At 40.3% G+C, this 15893-nt stretch overlaps 1 protein-coding gene across 11 annotated transcripts in view; it reads right to left on the bottom strand.

Annotated features, from left to right (window-relative positions):
* The window catches only part of LAMB4 (laminin subunit beta 4), a 111742-nt gene that overhangs the window by 3394 nt on the left and 92455 nt on the right, over positions 1 to 15893 (bottom strand). For all 11 annotated transcript variants that reach the window (XM_070615365.1, XM_070615361.1, XM_070615364.1 and 8 more), the window contains 5 exons: positions 14235 to 14379; positions 10562 to 10769; positions 7619 to 7757; positions 4823 to 4996; positions 3293 to 3446 (listed from right to left, as the gene is read on the bottom strand). In XM_070615365.1, the coding sequence (XP_070471466.1) occupies positions 3293 to 3446; positions 4823 to 4996; positions 7619 to 7757; positions 10562 to 10769; positions 14235 to 14379 (820 nt within the window). The remainder of the gene's footprint in view (positions 1 to 3292; positions 3447 to 4822; positions 4997 to 7618; positions 7758 to 10561; positions 10770 to 14234; positions 14380 to 15893) is intronic.

Below are 15893 nucleotides of genomic sequence, written 5' to 3' on the forward strand. Positions count from 1 at the left end.
CTTGCTCCACCAGACCCATTCTCCATCTTGCTCTGTGTCCTGGAAAGCTAGGCTTTCCGGATGACATCACCTGGCTCCCTTGACCTCTGGCTTTCATTCACACGTGGCCACTGGACAGTTCCGAGAAGCGATCAGAGGGTGGGAAGAGCAAGCAGACTCCCGCCCCGCTGAGCAGCAGGCTTCTGGCAGTTCTTACGTCCCTCAACTCCAGCTCCTGCACGGTGGCCTCTTCCCTTCCGCTCCGGCATTCCCAGAGCTACTCCACAGCATCCCCGCTCTTGCTTCCCCCTGCTCCTGCGGGCCCAGGGAGGCTAACGCCTTCTCACTGCTGCGGGTCACCCAGTACCTCCGCACCCTTAGTCGATTCCCTTAATTCCTATGCATTTTTTGCACTTCCTCCCATCAAGAAGTCAAGTCTATTTACCTCTCCCTGTAAACCAGGTCTGGCTTTGCAAGTTGTTGTTGGGTTTTTTTCCTCTCTTTTTCTCTTCTTCTCCCCAAAGCCTCCCAGTACATAGTTGTATATTCTAATTGTAGGTCATTCTGGTTGTGCTATGTGGGACGCCACCTCAGCGTGGCTTGATGAGCAGTGCCATGCCTGTACCCAGGATCTGAACCAGCAAAACCCTGGGCCTCCAAAGCAGAGAGCGCAAACTTAACCACTTGGTCACGGGCCGGCCCCTGCAAGTTGTTTTAACCAACAGAAAGCAGAAGAAATGATGTTGCAGGACCTCAAGAGTCTCGCAGCTTCTGTGCTCATTCTCATGGAACCCTGAAACAAGCATGCTGTAAAGCAGCCTGGGGTAAAAGACCCGGTAGAGAGAGGTCCAGCATCTTAGCCAAGCCTGGCCCCTGGCAGACCTGCCAGCCGCCTCATCAGCCAAATGCAGCTGCTTGAATAGATAACAGAGACAACTTCGCTGATAAAAACAGGATCCAGAATTACATACAAGCGTGCTTCCCGTTTCCTGCTGGGACCTTGACTGACACAAAGCTCTACGGAGGGACCCTGGCTGTAGCCTGGGGCCCATTCTCCACTCCCTGCATTTTGACCCAGCATAGGTAAGTAAGGACTCCATTCTGGGATCCCGTGGGCATCTCTTCCTAACAGATGGAACAGATCATAGCCCTTGTGGTTCAGCCCCTTCTCAAGTGGCAGACTTGGGAAGATGGCCAAACCCATGTCTTATTTTCCTACCTTATTGAGTTGCGAAAACAGTTTTAACATGGAAAGAGAAAAAGTGGAATGCATTATTTTGGATTTCTCCTCAGAGAAGTCTAACTTCAACTTCTCTTCCAACCTAATTTCAAGAACTGTGAAAGTTTTAGTCTACAGGGATGAGTAGAAAGAATTTGGACCCTGACAGAAAATATAAGACAGAAAATATTCTCGCCATGTTTTTGCTCCTATAGTAAGGACTGAGGTCTGGGAATAGCCGAAACTGATTTTCATGATATTGCCCATGGAGGGTAAGGTAAAAAAACATTCTGTCATTTTTAATCTTTCCTAGTATTTCTTTTTTTAAATTATTAGGACAATACTGAAAATTAAAAATATTACTACCCACAAGCTCACTTTTTAAAAAGTTTTTAAATGTAAAAAGTGTGTTCCTCTTCACTCTCCCTCTCCCCAGAGATAACTCATGTTAACAGTTTGGTATGTATTTTTCCTGACTTTGGGCCACACTAACGTTGCATTTTCATTTTTTTCATGTCATAGTGATGATATAAGTGGCTGTAAAGCCAAAGACCCATTTTATAACACAGAAGCATTTGTAAGTGAGGAGTTTTGGTTATTTTAATGCTTTGAGAGTTATTGACATTCCAGATGAATATGATTAATTTTAAAGTTTTGGGAGACAATAAATACAACCATCATTTGGTATTTCTTGATGATTTAGAGGCAGTTAAGGACATGAGGACTGCCCAGAAAAATCATGAGTATCCATAGTGAAAAAGATTCTGATTAACTTTCTGATTGTACATATTCTATGTTTACTACACTTTGTGTGCATCGAAATTTCCATTTTTATCAAAATCCTTGTCCAGAATATGATTCCTTCCAGATGGCTACCTACAGATCTATGCTAGATGACCCAGTGCCCTAGACTCTAGATTTTCCCATCTCCACAAGAGTTACCTGCGTGAGAGGACAGAGGAAGCGGCACAGGTTAGGAGAGGGGTTTCCATCGCAGCAGTATCGATACCTTGGCTGAATAATTGTGTGTCGTGGGGGGATGCTGTGTGCATTGTAGGATGTTTAGCAACATCCCTGGCCTCCATCTACTAGCTGTTAGTTGTACTCCCTAGTTGTGACAAGCAGAAATGTCCTCAGACATTTTTGTCCCCAGGGGAGGGGATAAAATCACCCTTGGTTGAGAATCACTGGGTTAGGAAAAGGGCATTTCAAGGTGACCAAAGGCAAGCTCGGTCTGTTCTGATTCACGCCGAGTGGATGGCCTTTAGTGCCTCAGAAGTAAAACCATGCAAGAAGCCTGGGTATGTGGCGGTCCCCAAAGCACAAACCCAATTCCTGTTTCTCTCTCCTAGTGACCTCATATGTGGTTAAACTGCGTCAACGCTAAATAGAAATTGGTATAAATTATACCAGGAAGGTGGAGAATTATGTCATTATTGTCAAATTGAAGGAGTGGAGAAAAGAATAGGTAGAACTACCATACGATCCAGCAATCCCACTTCTGGGTATATATCCGAAGGAAATGAAATCCGTATCTCAAAGAGATATCTGTACCCCCATGTTCATTGAAGCATTATTCACAATAGACAAGACATGGAAACAAACTGAGGGTCTGGGTCTGTCAACAGATGAATGGATAAAAAATGTGATCTATCTCTCTCTCTCTCTCTATCCCCATCATCAGAAAACATTTGTAAAGCATGTACACATGCACGATGTTTGTCTGATACTGTTCTCTATCTATCTATCTATCTATCTATCTATCTCCAGGGCTTGGGGGTGGGGGAAATGGGAAGATCTTGGTCAAAGGGTACAAACTTTCAGATATAAGATGAATGAGTTTGGGGATCTAATGTATAGCATGGTGCTAAGTATAGTCAATAACATTGTATTGTATATGTGAGTAGGTCTTAAGCATATTCACCACAAAAAGAAAAAAGATAACTATGTGGAAGCGATGGATGTGTTTAACTTAATTGTGGTGATCATGTCACAATGTATACATCTATCAAATCGTCACTTTGTACGCTTTCCATAGGTAAAATTTTATTTGTCAATTATATCTCAACAAAGCTGGAAAAAAAGAATAGATACCTGTTATTCTTCTTATCTTGTCCTCTGCATCTCCAGCCAATTTTTCTGCAGCATCTTTTAGTTGTTTCACTTTTCCTACTGTTTCCTTTGTCAGTCCTGTAGCGCTTGTCTTACGTTGAAGAACAGCATATTGATTTTTTAGCTCAACAAACTCCTGTAACAGAGCACACTCCCATCATCAGAAAGTATTTATTTATTTATTTCCACAGAAATGCAAATATGCACTTTTTCTGGCATAGCCATATAAGAAAGTATTTATAAAGCATGTACACATGCATGATGTTTGTCTGATACGGTTCATAAAGAGAATAAGAGGAAACCATAATCCAGTCAATATCTGGAGTCACTCTGATATATCCAACAAGACTTTTATTTGCATAGTTTGTTTATTTTCAGGTTGAAAAAAAATCTCAGCTTTAGTTAATTAAAAATAAAATTTCTTTGTTATAAAACATCAATCATTATTCCATGTAAAGGCAACTCTTTACGAGGCACTAAGTGTCTTGGACTGTGTTAAGGTGAGGACAGAGCTGAGCCAATACCGTCCTTGACAAATCTTTGGTTCAGTTGCACCAAACAGCTGCACGTGCAAGATGAAGGACAGAGGGAGTGGCAAAGATTTAGATGCAGCAAGGATCCATCATTTGGTTGGCACAAAGGTAAGAGACAAATGAGGTATAGGAAGGGAGGCAGGAAAGGAAGTAGGAGAGTTAGTATGAAGATCTCCCTTGGAATTAGAATGGAAATCTTTAGGGTCAGCATGTGGTTGACAACCTAGAATGTTCAATAGGTGAATAAAGGCAGACCCAGGAATGGAATACAGAAGTGGGCAGAGGTGGGCAGGGAGTACCTATCTCAACCTCTGTTCCATAGGAAATGTTCCCAATGCCCAAGTCAGTGGGAAATTTACTCAGCACATTAGGAAGAAAAAGCAAGAGAATAGACCAATTGTAAAAAACACTCGAACATTTTCCTTTTGTTTAAGCTACTATATTAATGTGACCAACCAAAGATATCCTGCTAAGAAAAAGTGTTGATAGGTTCTTTCAGCAACCTAAATTAATGGGCCATTTTCCATAACTGTTTAATTAACTCTGATTTTTGTAACTTGATCTATTCTCTTTGGCAGGTGACTTTTGCTTCTTGTTTTCATCATATGTTATGGGACTTAACTAGAGTAAAGGGGAAATACATACAATATAGACTAGTGACATAAATTGTGAAAGTTTGGAAGGTCAGGAAAATTTGACCAGGACACCACTAGCAATCCCAGGGTGAGCGGATGGGGGAGTAAACCCTCCAAGATGATTTGGCCAAAGGACTTCTGTCTTCTCCAAAGACAGCTCTACACTCAGGAAGAGGCTTCATGCCCATCGGGACCCTACATACACCACCGAGCACAGGCCAGCACTACGGGAAATGTTGATAAATGGTACGAAAATCTGAGGATTATCCAGGTTTTGTAGATTTGAAGGATTATCCTTCAAAGAAGCTCTGTTTGTCCGCTCTTGGTAGCAGTCGTGGGTGTACCTCCTCAAGGCCCCCAGCCTGGCGTCGGGCTGACTCCGCCTGAGCTTTCACACGGCTGGCTTGGTCTCGATTCCTCTGTAACTTGGTCCACAGCTGGGAAAGTCCATCCTCTAAGGCTGACTGTTGCTTCGCTAAGTGCAGCTCATTCTTAGTCTCCTTGGCTTGATTTTCAGCCTGTTGTTGGTTCAAAGACCAGAACAAAGAAAGTCTCTTTATGTAACAAGAAAATATATAATTACCCCTCAGAAAATAAGCTGGGTGTAAAGGGAAAAAAATCATTCCTTCACTTTTTCTGTTCCATTCATAAAAAGAAGTTAAAATATTTCAGGCATACAACAGGATCTAAAAGAAAATATGACACATATCCATGTGCCTACCAGCCAGTGTAAGAAGAAAACATTGCCCAGGAGTCAGGGTCCTCATCATGTGCCACTCCGCATCATATCTTCTCTCTCCCCTTAAAGGTACCCACTATCCTGAATCTAATATTTGTCATTCCATGTACTTTGACATGCTTTTTTATGATATCATATGCAGTATTTCTAACAATATATCGTTTTCCATTTTTAACTTTATTCAAATATATCACACTGTATAGTTCTGCAACTTGAATTTTTTAATTCAAAATATGCTCGTACAGGTCATCTAGGTTAATTTGCATAGGTCTTGTTTATTCATTTTTACCAATTTAAAGCATTCCATTATTGGAATACACTACAATTTGTTTTTCTATTCTCTGGCTGATGCAGGTGACTTCTAATTTTTTTTCCCTAACAAACAATAATGAGCATCTTATACTTGGATCTTGTTTCAATGACTATACTTGTCTTATCTAGAAGTCCTGTTCAAATATTTTTCACATCTGACCAGCCTTTTGTTATGTCATGTCTCTTGTTCTTTGGTCAAACTTTCATACTTTCTTTGATTTCCTTAAACATAATAACTATTCTTATTTTGTATTCTATATCCAATAACGGTAATATCCACAGTATCTCGCATTCTGATTCTGTTGTTTACTGTTTCTGCTGACTCTTGCTTAGGGCAATTTGTTTCTGTATGTGTTTTGCGGGAATTCTTTGAGGCTTGGTTTTAAGGTGCATTCCTTCAGAGGGGATTTCTGCTTGCCTCGGTCAGGCATCTGAGAGCACTACAAACTTAGGACCACTTTAAATGACATTTTAACCTTGGGTTGTTGGTGCTACCCGGGTAGTGCGAATTCTAGCCCCAAACTCACGTGAGAGTCAGCTTGTGGTCAGCAATTCTTAGCAAAGACTCTCCTCCTCCACCCAGAAGCAACTGTCTATACTGGCTTTGGCTCTCTCTGTCTCTCTGTCTCCCTCCGTGTGTGTGTGTGTGTGTGTGTGTGATAGTTTAACATTTCACTGGGGGTTTTGCCTTTTGGGGTCCCAGCTCCATGCAGGGGTCTTATTCCTTCCTTGCGTGGGCTCTGTATTCTGTCTGTAATGCGTGGTGGCCATTAAAACCAGGGGTTGGCAGATGCCCTCTGCCTGCTGTCAGCTTCATGCTTGATTACCTCTCTAGGTTATGCCCTCCTGTCATTTTCGGCCTCTGAGGATCTCCTCCACTTCTTACTAATTCAGCTATGCATTTTTTAAAAATTCAAATATCTTATCTAACATTTTTAGCTTTTTCCTACTAGGAGGGTTTCTTAGGGTACTGGTCCGCTGTATTGTGAGCAATGGAAGTCCCTTCCTGTGCTCTTGGGTGTAGGAGTTTTTCTAGAGCAGGAATCTGCAAACTTTTTCTGCAAAGGGTCAGATAGTAGATATTTTCCACTTGTGGCCCATACAGTGTCTATTACAACTATTCACCTCCCTGCCATTGCAGCACAAAAGCAGCCATAGACATTATGTGGCCATATTTCTAATCAAACTTTGTGACTTTGGCTGCAGACAGAGTCGGTGGGCCCATTTGCCAACCCCAGTTCTAGATAACATGCCTAGAAGGGAAACACCTGGAGGCCGTCTTTATTTTTCTGCTACCCTATACATGCAACCTCTTCATAGCTGACCTCTTTATTTCCTGATGTGCTGCTTCCTGTTCTGTAGCTTTCTGCTTCTCTGCTCTAGATGCGGGTATTTAGATATTCAAAACCCTGCTGAAGAAGGAGACTGAGCCCCTCGCCATCTGCTGGGAAGGGGATGTGCCATAGGATGGAGCCCTGGAGGAAGAGACTCACACACCCCCCCTGGGGCTGGGTCCTGTCCTGTCCTCCAACTGCCAGGCTTCCTCCCCCAGATCCATCTCATGGATTAGATCATGGCCTTGCTCACGCCGAACTCTGGATGGAACCTTTTCTTTTGAATAAGATATTCTTTCAGTCTTAGGATACTCTGATGAGATTTTTATGCAAATTTAGTTACAAAAACCTGGCAACAATTAACTTTATTTCTTTGATTTGTGAGCTTTAAAAAAGTCTATTACTTTCCCTGGTATCAGAAAGGATAAACTCTGGCCTCTAATCTACCACTAATTAGCTGCGTGACCTTAGGCAAGTCACTTAACCTCCCTGAGTCTTAGTTTCCTCATTTACAAGCTGGCAGCAGCACCTGCTTCGTCCATCCCCCCCAGGCTTGGTCAACTATGAAATGAAATGATGCTGGGAGAGCTCTGTAGAACATTAATTAAATGCATAATATTACCATAATCTTATTTTATCCTCACAATAATCTCATCAGACAGGTAAGGCAAGCGTGATATTGGCATCCATAAAAACTGTACAGTTCCACACTCAAAATCTATTTCAGGTTAGTTTCAAAGAAGACAGAGAAATACCTGCAGCACGTTCTTTTTTAATTTTGTTATCTCGGCCGTCAGCTGTGTGATGGTGGAATTTGCCCGTCCTTGAGTGATTCGAACTTGTTGCAACGTATTCGACATTTTGTCGAGATTTAATAGAACATGGGCTGCTTTTCTGCGGTAAGATATTAACATATCAGATTAGATAAATATACAATTATTCATTTATTTCACCTTGAGAGTTCGCTCGATTCAGCCAAAAACTTTCCTGAATTATTTATAATGTAAATTTAAATTACTCTTAAGCCAGGCAAAGTGCTGAAGTCTTCATTTTGAGAAATAGGTATATTTAAATGCCAATAAAAACACAGATAAATGCATATCCAGTAGACGCAGATTTTGCCAGATATGGAAATCGAGGATACAGTCTTGTTTCTTCTTAATTTGTCATAAGCAGAGAGGTTTGGTGGAAATAACCGCCAAGCTTTGAACAAAACAACTATCCTCGGCCCGTTCCAGTTCCCTAATTTCTCAAACTTAAGCAAGACTCTCTAAATCCTTATCAGAGTGGGGGTGGGAGAGTCAAGAGGCTCCACTGAGGGCAAAGGGAACTAAAAGGCCCTGCGAGTTCAGGCCGTGTTTATTCAGGTTTATTTAAGCTTCGCTGACATTCCAGCCGCCCAGGGGCCCAGTCAGAGGTTAAAATCACAAGCATTCCAAGTGATAGTCTATTTTACAGAAATGAGCCCACCTCAAGTCAACATTCGCCAGAGGCTTAGAACTGTGGGCTCCAAACCACCTTCCGGAGAATGTACCAAGTGCGGGAAATGTCAGGCAGACCTCCGCAGGGGCATAATTTCAAACGCTTGTGCCCAGAGCAAAAATAGCTGAATTGCAAAACAGAGTCCCTTCCCCATCCAACCCATCCTCTCCTCCCAGTGGTAACCTCTCTCTCTTTTTTCAAAAAGACTAGTTTTTCAGAGCAGTTATAGCATCACAGCAAAATTGAGAGGAAGGTAGAGAGATTTCCCATATACCTCCTGCCCCTATACATGCATACTCTCCCCCACTATCAACAACCCCCACCAGAAGGTACAATTGTTAAATTGATGAACCTACATCGACACACCATAATTGCCCAAAGTACGGAGTTTACCTTAGGGTTCACTCTTGGTGGTGTACCTTCTACGGGTTCAGACAAATGTATAATGACATGCATCCATCATTAGAGTATCTGATACAGTATTTTCACTGTCCTAAAATTTCTCTTTGCCTCACCTATTCATCCCTACCTTAACCCCTGGCAACCACTGATCTTTTTACTGTCTCCATAGTTTTGCCTTTTCCAGAAGGTCCTCTGGTTGGAATCATTCAGTATGTAGTTCTCTGTGTCTGTGCGTCTTTCCCTCCAGTTACAGTGGGGATTCAGGAGCCTTCCCTTCTCCGAACACCCCCCCCCATATCTTTTTACTGTATTCTTTATTTTTCCTTTAGATTTTCAATGTACGTTATAGTAAATTTAGAAAGTACTAAAAGAAAAAAAAGGAGAAAATACCAGGAAGGGAAAAATTTATCAGTAATATTACCACCCTTTGAGATATTGGCATATTCCAGCATTTTTGTCCTAAGAAATTTTTTCTTTCCATGATTGAGATCCTTTCCATGTATAATCTGATAATCTGTTACCTTCTTTTTAAAAGCATTAATATTACACTGTAAGAATCTCTGCATGTTATTAAAAAATCCTTCATTGGGCCAGCCCTGGTTAAGTTTAGTGCACTCCGCTTCAGCAACCTGGGTTGGGTTCCCAGGCATGGACCTATACCACTTGTCTGTCAGTGGCCATGCTGTGGTGGTGGCTCACATGCAAAAAGAGGAAGATTGGCAGCAGATGTGAGCTCAGGGCAAATCTTCCTCAAAAGAAAAAAAAAAAACCTTCATCAATATTACTTCTACTGCAGTCACTTAATCTTCCTAGCTTTAAATATTAAAACTGGAATGAGCAGGACTTTCAGTTGAGTCTGGTACACTTCATTCATATAAGTGGATGATGGAGACAGTGAGGGCAATTCAGGTCTGAATTCTGCGAGGCATCCCAAAATGGTGGTGGATGTTGATGATGTCACCATCATCCAACCGACCCTATGACCTTGCCCCACAGCAGCCCATGCTCGTAAAAACATCAGGATGGCTTTTCGTCTTTGCTTGGCTAAGTCAACAAGGGCAAAAGGAAGCAAGAGTTAGTGCACTCTGTGTACCGTATATATCATTTACTCCTGTATTCTTTCTTTTTTTTTTAAGATTTTATTTTTTTTCCTTTTTCTCCCCAAACCCCCCAGTACATAGTTGTATATTCTTAGTTGTGGGTCCTTCTAGTTGTGGCATGTGGGATGCCGCCTCAGCATGGCTTGATGAGCAGCACCATGTCCGCAGCCAGGATTCGAACCGATGAAACACTGGGCTGCCTGCAGTGGAGTGAGAGAACTTAACCACTCGGCCACGGGGCTGGCCCCTACTCCTGTATTATTTCTGCGGCACTAGTGCGTTTCTTCTATCTCTCACCACCACATCTTTTTAGCATAGTCTTTTTCTTAAATATTGATTTCCAAAATACTGCTTCCTATAGTAAATTTAGAAAGCACCGAAAATAGGTAAACAAGAAGGGAAGAATGCACAGATATTCCCACCACCTGTTACGATATTGGCGTCTAATTAGTACATGGCGTTTATTGGTATAAAAAGGTAACAGATCACTGGGAAGGAATTCAGGAAAACAGGAAACAAGCATCTCTGAATGCTGCCTCCCAATTTCCCAGCTTCCTGCGGCAGCTCCACACACAGCTTAGCCCTCAATTTGGACAACGAACTATTGGAGGATAATTTCATTTGAACGTTAGAGCTTCTCAGGCAAACATATTTCAGTGACCTTTTAGCAGATGGCCTGTTAGAGCGAGATGAGAACATGAATACTGTACTTACTTGGCTCCTTTTGCCTTCACCAAAACCTTTCGGGCTCCCTCTGCTGCTTTATTTAGCCTGTTCTCGTCTGCCCTGTAGTCCTCACAGAGTTGTGTAAGTTTCCGTATTTTGTCAAGTTCATGGGTTAGATTTTGTGATGTTACTGGTAGGCGGATGTCGAGTACACGATTTGCAACCTTCTCTATGTCCTCTGGAGGCACGTTTTCCTCTTAAAAAAGAAGGTGGGTCTTAGGTAATTGTGTCTCCTTGTCAAACACTGTATCTTGTAAATATAACCACAGTGAGTTCTAAGCCAAATGCACTTGCATTGGACTATGAGTCCCCAGAATACAGGGGTTAGAGTGTATACGTCCCATAGAGAATTCTTCATCCTCCATTTTCCCTTCTCTCTGAAAGAAACACTGCTCATGTCATGCTGAATATATGCAGTATAAATGCTTGTTGGAAAAATAAAATCTACAGTCTTGGGGGGCTGGCCCGGTGGTGTAGTGGTTAAGTTCACATGTTCTGCTTCAGCACCCAGGGTTCGTGGGTTTGGATCCTGGGTGCAGACCTACATACTGCTCATCAAGCCATGCTGTGGCAGCGTCCCACATAAAGTAGAAGAAGACTGGCATAGATGTTAGCTCAGTGACGATCTTCCTCAAGCAAAAAGAGGAAGGTTGGCAACAGATGTTAGCTCAGGGCCAATCTTCCTCACCAAAAAAAACCCAACTCCAGTCGTGGGATATTGTGTATGTTCTACAAAATGTCCTTGCAAGACTTTGTTTACTTAAGTACAGATTCAAAAGCAATTAAAATGTTTAGATGCCTGTCATTAAGATTTAAACACAACAAATGTGACAACGGGGAAGCACTGGGTTTGGACTCTGCAAAACTCGACTCTAAGCCTCCATGACATTAAAGAAACTCACAATGTTCGCTCATCTGTGTAATTGGGTAACTATACCCGATGCTCCTTCTTGGAGGCCTGTCCTGAGAAGGGAATGCAACAATCCAGAGTAAAGGGCCATGTGACTAACACATCATAAGGAAACTTTTAAATACATCTCTGCCCTGCTTTTCAGAAAAATACAATTGGCCCCCTTTGAGAACTAAAGTGGAAGATGGCTTGTCAGCGTTTGGGGTGATAACTCTTTGTCACTCTCCGGCTCCTTATTGAGGCACAGATGCTAAGTCCCATGGGGGAAGTTAGAGGTTAATGAGACACAGATCTGATCCTCAAGGGGTTTACCCCTCACCTGGGGAAATCTAAGTCATTCTATAGAATGCTGATCACATAAGAACAGGAGGGATAACTTTAAGACAAAATGATGTGGGGTCTGGAGGGAGGAGAAAATATTTCAGGAAGCACTTCAAAAAGGCATTTCAGCTGGGCTTCAGTGGAGAGCAGAGATTAAACTTGCGGAGACGCGGGGTGAAGTGAGGGGTCAAGGTATTCGAAGCCGAGGGAACCGCTCAAAGGGAAAGCTCAGGGTGGAACAAGAAACGGTGCCCGCGTCACTCTTGGCGGGAGAGTGGGGTGTCTAAATGGGAAGAGCAGAAGTTCAGAAAGGCTGGGAGCAGATCACACAAGCCCCTAAACGTGAGGATGAGGAAACTGGACTTTGTTAGGAGGCAGTGGGAGCCATCGATGGTTTTTAGCATTTGCGTGACATGACATGAATAAATATCCTTTTTGCAATCATTTTTGCTTTAGCTATTTTGTTTAATAAAAATAAAAGGAATATTTTACTTCCTGTAATGTTTTTGAAAAAAACTGACAAGAATTGTTTTGTGAATAAACTAAAACCATATCTTAAACAGAATCAGGGGGTTGGCTCTTTAAAGAAATAGTAACTCTTTTTATATACAAAAAAGTTCTAATAAAAAGTGAATTTAGTTTAACTACATACTCAGTCATCAAGCATTCATTGGCATTTATTATGAGATTATAAATGCAACTTTTTTATATGGGACTTTCAGGGGAAGTGACACATAACTTGGTTAATAAGGAATTCAGACCACAAGGAAAATATCAAGATGGTCAAAGAAAAGATGAATGGTGTGGCCACCATACAATGTAATGATAATTTTACTTGTACTTTATAGCAAAGAGAAGAGAGGAAGAAATGGGTGAGTGAAGGGCACTGCTTCCTGCTGACCAAGGGTCTTGGGACCCTGACCAGAGAAGTTTCTTTTATGGAACAGGATTGTTCTCTACACCGAGTCTAATTTTTGTTGTAATAATTGGGACACGGTTTTTTTTTTTTTTTTCAATTCCTTGAATTGAAATAATAAATAAAAATACATTTCTAATAAAAAGTGAAATTTTTATTAGAAATGTATTCAATAGCAATGAGAAATAGGACTAATAAGGAACAGACTCCATGACCCAGTAAACTAGGTGGAAAGCAGGCGGAACCTGCTGTCTGAACCACGGCTGGGACTCATGGACCGCATTCTACCATTTTCACACAATGGGTCCAGGAGCTTTGATTTTGTTTCTGTTTTGGTGCCTGAATTGCCTTCTATCTGCAGAAATAGCTAACGTGTTCCTCAACCCAGCCAGTTCCAGGATCCACGTCAGGTGAATACCAATCCATCTAGTTAACATTGAAAATTTGCTTTTGAACAAACAAACAAACAAAATATGCAGTAGACTGATTCCACCCCCATTCATTTTCACTGACTATTTTGGTCATTTTTATTGATGATTTTTACTGCCTCATTTTTTTGTTATCTTAAAAATCAGGACTAGAAGCTTGCTCATACAATTTCTAGAAACATCGAGATGGAAAAAATACTTGACCATAGGGGTCTCTTATAAATATTAAACAGATTAATGAAGTGATTGCAAAGATTGCAATAGATATCCCAACTGTCAAGTAATTCCTGTGGAGAGAGTTAAATTATCGAATTTGGAAGATGGCTATGAAAAGGAAGCCTCTTAAGATTAATTCCATACAGGTTTGTACCCAAACTGCAGTGTGCACAGAAAGTGAGGTTTCAGGTCAATTTCTAGCTGTACTATTTGATTTTTATCTTTAACTAATAATCCTCTGGAGTTTAAAACAAACCTCTCCCAACTCAAGGCACAATCAAGGCTTGTAAGTTCCTAATTCTAACAGCAATTCACAATAATAATAAATCAAGTAGCTCCCCTTGGTGAGTCACGGAGAGCCCATAGGAGACTTGGAAACTAGTCAATAATACTCAGTAACCAATATTTTAGATGCCACTGTACTCCAGTATTTGATAGACTAACCCCAAATTAGCGTCCTTTGATCTCATATACTCTGTCAGCAGAGAAAATTATGGAATCCTAACATTATGGAATTTGATACAGCCCATCATGCTGGAAGTTTTCTTTAAAAAAAAAAATAGAATAACTTTAAACACCAAGTTTATTTGTTGGGAATTTTAACTAAATTCTAGAATTTATTACTAAATAAATCTTATATAGAGAGCCATCATTTTTTTGGTACAGAGTTAATATTTCGGGATTATTTTCATTAAGAAATTTTAAATGAAAGGGTACATCAGGATTCTGATTTAGGCATGTGATTTGCAATTAGCGTAATTTGGAATTCCTTGTGACGTTTGAGTATCTATTGAGTCATTTATTTGAGTATCTATTTTTTTAAAAAAGAAGAAGAAACAAAAACTAGTCCTAATATTTTTTAAAAATTACCTAACAAAAACTTTTTCAGTTTTTTGATTAAAAGATTCAGTTTTTCTTCTTCAGATTCACTTTGGTTTTTCATATTCCTCAGTTTCTCACTTAGCTGTAAGGCATTGTTCTTGGAGACTTCTGCCAGTTTACTTATATTTTTGATCTGGAATAAGAAAAAACGACAATGAGTAAAAACACACAATTAGGCATGTTTTGTGATGTTTAATTACTTAGCTGGACCAAATAAAACTCTCAGTAAAAATAAAATAGAAGTCTAGATAATTAAACACCACATTCATTTTAAAGAACTCTTTTAAAAGGTGATATTGTTTTCATTACATTTTCTTAATAACGTGAATTTATCTTTAAAACATTATTAGTGATCAAAATTATTGTTCGAAAACAATATTGATCTAGTACTAATGACCTGTCCTGATACAAATCTAAAACACAAATTTTGTTTTAATGAGACTTTAGCACCCTATAGTATCAACATATTTCATAGAAATTACTTGGGACTACTTGCTTACTGTGGGCATTATGTTTAATAAGTTGAGAGCATTTTCTTTTATATAAGTTAAAAGAGTTAATGTTCCAAACATTCTTCAAATTCTAATAATGTACTTTATTTGAAAGCTAAAAAGAAAGCATTCTTCCTATTGATAAATGAGCTTGAACTCAGAGCAGGCTACAAAGATAAATTCCAAACATGCTATACACCTGGTGGGGGAATGAACAGACTAAAAGGCTTGCAGCCTAGAAGTGCAAATTCTCAACTGTGTGATTTGAGAAAGGTTATGGACTTTTTCTTGGAATTCCAACAAATTAGAGAAAGAGAAAAAACAGAAAGCAAGAGGACAATATCACCAACAAGCTGAGCTGTATTGAATAAATTAATTGTGACAGAAGTAGGGCTAATTAGGATCAAACATAATTAGGGAAAAAAAAACCCTCCCTTTATTTCCACACAAAAAAAGCCTGCTTAATCTGAGTCATACAGATTTTGTGGAAAAGGATTTAACCGTAGACATTGGCAAATGATGAAACAAAAAAGAAACATTTACATGATTAAAAATATGTATCATAATTTTTTGGAGTTATTCCTTAATTCTCTAGAACTTTTTAAACTTTAAAATGGATAGCAGTTGCTGAGAGAGCAGATTCTAAAAGTTCTCATCACACACAAAGAATGTATCTATGTGCGGTGGTGGATGTTAACTAAACTTACTGTGCTGATCATTTTGCAATATGTACATATATCAAATCATTATGTTGTACACCTAAAACTAATACAATGTTATATGTCAATTATATCTCAACAAAAAATATAAAATGGATAGCAGGAAGGAAGAACGCACAGCTGTAAAATGAGAATTCCAGAAATAAATACTCAGGACAGGAAAGCACCAAATTATACAGAGGAAATCTCACCGTAGATTAGTCGATGCCATATTCAGAAAGAAAGAGATTGCTAAATTATGTCACTCTGAAAACATCTTTCTGCAATCCATCCTGTCACAACTGACTTCTGGGAATTCTCTCACAATCTCTTCTGGCGCCCTTCCCCCTCTACCGAGAGGAAAATAGCACACCATTCCATCAGCAAGCCAACCCCCGCCCCCACGCTTTTCCAGTTCTCCAGTTATGTGCTGATGAAGCCAGATTCTGCTAATATGT

This window comes from Equus przewalskii, chromosome 4, assembly GCF_037783145.1.
Source record: "Equus przewalskii isolate Varuska chromosome 4, EquPr2, whole genome shotgun sequence".
In the NCBI taxonomy this organism is placed as follows: Eukaryota; Metazoa; Chordata; class Mammalia; order Perissodactyla; family Equidae; genus Equus; species Equus przewalskii.